Genomic DNA, 5,356 nt, shown 5'->3' with positions numbered 1-5,356 from the left:
AGCATCCAGTAACAAAAGGCTTAGGAGCATTCTTTGAGTGCTAGGTCAACTTAGATTCATATACCTAGATGAATCCAGGAACATTCCCAAACTCATCCTCTAAAAACACAACATAGTGCAGTTTCAATCTCATGAGAGTCACTCACAAGGTTGAAAACCATAAACTCCATCATGCATAGCAGGGACTAGCTACTATGACATCCCCACTGACGTCATCAGCGCCCAACAGCGGGTCTAGACCATAGTATAAAAATATGCTCTCACACATACAAATCCACACGTTACTATATGGAGCATTCTTTGAGTGCTAGGTCAACTTAGATTCACGTTACTATATGGGGCTATTAGAGTCCCTAATTCCACACGCCGTAGCATTCTTGCTAAGAAGGGCCTTTCTTGTAGTCCATCTTTTTAGCACTACTGAGTCACATTTGCCCCCGAGGTGAGGGCCAGGCCTATGCCACCACATCCGTCCCCTACTTGAAAAGGGCAAAACTCTCCACAGCACAGTAGGATCACAGTCCATGCATGCACTTAGATCAGACTTTAATGTTGATAAATGATATGTTGGAGTTCATTGGTGGCCGTGCCACATGGTATTCTATATAGTTAGATCCAGGAGATTAGAAAGCCCCAAGTTACAAGAGTGAAAGGTCAAGCCAACCAGTTTAAAAGCCTCATGAAATTGCCGTCTAGCACTGTCATCTACCATTGCTGTAGTTCTCGAGTAAAGCAAGCCAGCATGAGTCTGTTGGGGCCTTTCGGATGAGGTTGAAGTACATTCCAATACAAGGCCTATATGCTTGATGATGATATTGAATCCATCCAAAAACCAAGAAATCACTCTAAAGTGCATTTTGCTAACAACTCTTATTATGCCACAAAATAACTTAAGCCCATAATACATGACAAGTCAAAAATTTTATCTTGGAATGAACACTAGTGCAGGTTACCGGTACACAAAATAAATAGGCTGCGGTAGTTGCTCTATCCACCATAATTCTGACGACCTCCATGTTCTCTCTGATGGCCCAAAGATTTCCGTTCAAAGCAACCAGTCCCTCAATGATTCCCGCACTCCCATTGCTGATATGAACACTCCCATAGGCGGTCAGTGTCGTCCAGGAATCAGACTCGCTGTTGTAACGCTTGATTATGTACTGACCAGCGACGATACAAGCGTTGTAGAGCAGCCCATCTAGCACACAGTGAGGTATGATGGGTTGACATAACATTCGTGTGTTGAGGCCGCTCCAAAGATTGAAATTGGGGGAAAAGACCAATGTTTCTTTTGGTTCCCCGCCTCGAGCCTGAACAAAGAAGTTATCATTTACAGTCACACCCAAACCAAAAGAAATCCCTTTCTCTAACGACGGCAACCAACACCATCTATTGTCCTTTGCATCGTAGCACTCGGCAGACTGTGATCGCGATTGCTTCCCATCCACACCCCCTGCTATGTACAGGCGTTCTCTTATGACCCCGCTTACAAAATGGCTACGTGGAGAGAGCATCTTGGCTGCATCGAACCATTTGTTTAATGTGGGATCGAACACTGTTACATTATCAAGAGTTTTTCCCCGATACCCCCCACAGACGTACAGCTTCCCACCAACAACCCTGCACTCTGAACCGACAGCCAGCCTTTGCACGTTGGGCATCGGTGGGAGTGGAAACCAGTTGCCATTTTCAAAGTCAAATGCCCACCAAGAACTCGTGTAAGTCGTGCTATCTCTGATGAGAACGCAAATCCACGATTTAAGGGACTGTCCAACGAGACGTGCATCATGGAACTTCTGGCTTTGGAGAAGGCTCCTCCATTCCCGACACACCATCCGCATGCAACTGTGAGCAACCCATGGCACTCTAACCAGGCATCGAAATGCCAATTCATAAGGGAGGCTACCTAATAGTTCCTGAGGATCATCTTTGGAAGACGCACACGCAGTGTCTCCCACTGACGCACTATGATTCATGCCTGCAGTTTGAGGACCTGGATGATGCACAGCAGACATTTTCAAAGAGATTGTGCTTCGTGGTACGACGCTCGATGCAAATGCTGAGAAAAACCTTCCGCGCATCATGTGTGAGCAGATCCGAAAGCAAAATTGAGCACCAAAGAAACGATTTGTCGAGAGTAGGGTACTTACCAGATTGAAAGCCAAATTGAAGGAGAGACCAGCAACGATTGGAGCTGGTGAGGAAGAAGCGGGCGAGTGGTGTGAGTCGATTGGTGGAGAGAGTGCCTCCTCTGCAACAATAACAATAACAATATATGGGGGGGAAAACATGCAGAGGAGGCACTCACTTCACCAATTCAGCTACACTAGAAGTCGTCTTCAACGCCCACACCCCCCACTGCCCCACCAACGTTCAAATACCCCCTCGCCCGGGAAGTTAACACAACATGGTTTAGGGCACATTTAACAATTCGGCGTTTTTAGTGAACACTCCAAAAACAAGATGAATTTCATTCCCTAGAGAGAGAGAAGAAGGAGAGAGAGAGAAAGAGAGAGAGAGAGAGAGAGAAGGGAGAAGATGAAGAAGAGAGAGAGAGAGAGAGGAAGGGGCAGAACAAGATGAATTTCACTCATGTGGCCTGCCCAAGATGGTGTGCGGAAAAGGGGGCGAATTCCAAGCTGAGATAGAGAGAGAAGAAGAAGAGAGAGAGAGAGAGTAAAAGGGGGGAGAAAAAAAGAAGAAGGGAGAGAGAGAGAGAGAGAGGGGATCGAGAATTTTATGGGATAGAAATAGAATACTCACATGGTGCTCCAATCAATGCATGCCAAAACTAGATTTGTGGCAGGTCGCCTTTCAGTCGTGGAGCAACTCAAAATTGAACATGAATCCTAGTATTTTATCGAATTTTTTAAAGGAAAAAGCAAACAAGTATAAATGTGAACATGAGACGCAACAAACGGTCTGTTAGGACCCGATGCCCCCTGTAAATGTTAGGGGTAGTGATTTATTATTGATTTTATGATGTCCAATGTTTGAAACCTGATGTCCAACAAATACATGAATCAAGAGACGTTTCAAGAGCTCATAAGTGATCCTCGCTGTTGCAATCTACACAAGATTGTCACATGGATTACAACCATATGAATATAGGTGTCGTTGTCCTTCGATCTTACATCCAGCTTGGCTTTTCTTGCTCCCTCACATCAAGAACATGCATGAAAGAGAGGAATCTTGTAAGAAATCGGATTGAAAACAAGCAATCTTGAATGAAGAAGCGATTGAAAATAGTTATATGTGATAATATATTATAATTAATTATTATAACCACACATAGTGTGGGCAGGGAGGCGGCGCGCTTCCTTCCAAGAGTTATAATCCGAGGGAACGGGCCCTTCCTTGGGTGCCAAGAATATGAATGCCGAGAATATAAACGCCGAGAATATAAGCACCAAGAATATAAAGCCAAGAATATAAGCACCGAGAATATAAACGCTGAGAATATAAGTGTCGAGAATAAGTTGTATGAATGGATAAGATACTGGCATATTACCTGGATGTCAATAGCTGTAAAATCACCAAGCAAAATTCAAATTCTTGTCATCTTTTGGAATATAAAGCTCACCTCAATGCCATGTCACCAGCTCGTGTAAACTCCTCCTTTATATATAGAGATGTATCAATGAATTGATAAGATACTGGCATATTACTTGGATGTCAATAGCTGCTATAAAATCACCAAGAGAAATTCAAATTCTTGTCATCTTTTGGAATATAAAGCTCACCTCAATGCCATGTCACCAGCTTCTATAAACTCCTCCTTTATATATAGAGATGTATAAATGATTATATCAAACTGCAAATGTATCGAACATTCCCTTGGTTGAAAATTATGATTTTTTAAATTATTGAAAGTCAAAAAAGGAAAAGACCTAGCTATGAACTAAATTGGTAGTAGCAGGTTGGAGCAAATAACGTGTATGTCCCTTCTTATGAGTACCTGAAAAGACCCAAAAAAAAAGAATTTAAAATATGCCAAAACAAAAGATGGTCCTCAAGAATCCTGGACCGAGGAACAATGCAAATACGAAATCGGATGATACCCACAGTGTTGGTTGCATGGCATGGTCAGCCTCTATCCGAAGCTACTGAAAGATGGAGACGGAAGCTTTGGGTGGTTCCTTCTACTTCATGACGCTGATCGATGACTACAGTAAAGGAATGGCATGTAATGGTCAAGAAAGAATCGGGGAGGAAGGTGAAGAAGCTGAGATCAGACAGAGGTGGAGAGTTCACATCGACTGAATTCAAAAGTTACTGCAAAAGTCACGAAATCAAGAGGCAGAAACCCCCGCCACATACGTCACAGCAAAATGGAGTAGCAGAACACAAGATGCACGTCATCTACGAAATGGGCCGGAGTATGATGAAAGGGGAAGATTTGCCAAAGACTTTCTGGGCTGAAGCATGTAACACTGCAGTTTACATCCTCAATTGTAGCTACACGAAGGCTGTGAATGGGATGACTCCACTGCAAGCCTTTTCTCGTAAGAAACCTTCAACTGCACATTTCAGAGTTTTTGGATGTGACTGTTTTACGCATGTCCCTCATGCTACCAGGACCAAATGGGAACCGAAGAGCCGGAAGTGTATTTTCTTGGGCTACAGCAAAGAGGCAAAAGGTTACCGTCTCTATAACCCTGTTACCAAGAAGGTAATAGTAAGTCGCGATGTGGTCTTCTCAGAACAGCCGCATCAATTGGAGGAGGATGCTTCCTTCCCAGACAACCAGGACCAGGATATCCATCCAGTACCGCCACCAACAGTAGACCGAAATCCCCAACGGTTCTTGGGAGGATTCAAGACAAAGAAGATGAAGAAGAGCCTGCAATGTTGAGATATCAAGCTCTACCCCCGATGATATATCTCCTGGATGACTATCATTTATGTCACCGCCTATGTTAGTTGTACTTGTGGTGTAGTTAGACTACCACGTATGTTTTGGTTTGGGTTCACATATGAACCACGTATTCTAGGTTTTGACATATAGGGTATTTACCTCTTCTATTGTATTGTTGTTGTGTGCAAAAGTGACGAAAGGCTTCACCCTCCAACCTTGTGTCCTCTCTCTTTTGTGTGTTGTGAAGAAAGCTGAACTTGAGTCTCCTATCTCTCTCCCTCTTTCTTTACATGGTATCAGAGCCTTGTTCGTGGTAAGGAGCTCAAGAAAGCTAGCCAAGTTTGTGGTGTCCTGGTAAGAGGACCAGTGTAGCTTTCCTATTTCGAGTTTGGGAGCAAATCTCTGCAGGTAGCACAGCCAGAAGTGCAGGAGTGCACTGCTTCAGATTGAGAGGCCCTTCGCGGTGCGGCGAGAGCGCAGTATATGCTGTGGGGTAGG

At 43.9% G+C, this 5,356-nt stretch overlaps 1 protein-coding gene across 1 annotated transcript; it reads right to left on the bottom strand.

The window, feature by feature from the left end:
• Nucleotides 1-872: 872 nt before the first annotated feature.
• On the bottom strand, nucleotides 873-2,254 carry LOC147899672 (F-box/kelch-repeat protein At1g22040-like). The gene is made up of 2 exons (XM_087378571.1): nucleotides 2,151-2,254; nucleotides 873-1,993 (listed from the first exon to the last, which is right to left on the bottom strand). Exon 2 carries the CDS (start codon nucleotides 1,974-1,976, stop codon nucleotides 891-893), a length of 1,086 nt encoding a protein of 361 aa, XP_087234697.1. The 5' UTR covers nucleotides 1,977-1,993; nucleotides 2,151-2,254; the 3' UTR covers nucleotides 873-890.
• Nucleotides 2,255-5,356: the final 3,102 nt, after the last annotated feature.

This window comes from Dipteris shenzhenensis, chromosome 8 (assembly GCF_047967505.1).
Source record: "Dipteris shenzhenensis isolate YYH24624 ecotype China chromosome 8, Dip_SZ_1.0, whole genome shotgun sequence".
NCBI lineage: Eukaryota > Viridiplantae > Streptophyta > Polypodiopsida > Gleicheniales > Dipteridaceae > Dipteris > Dipteris shenzhenensis.
Note: the sequence above shows the minus strand (reverse complement) of the source record. Positions and strands in the feature narration are given on the sequence as shown.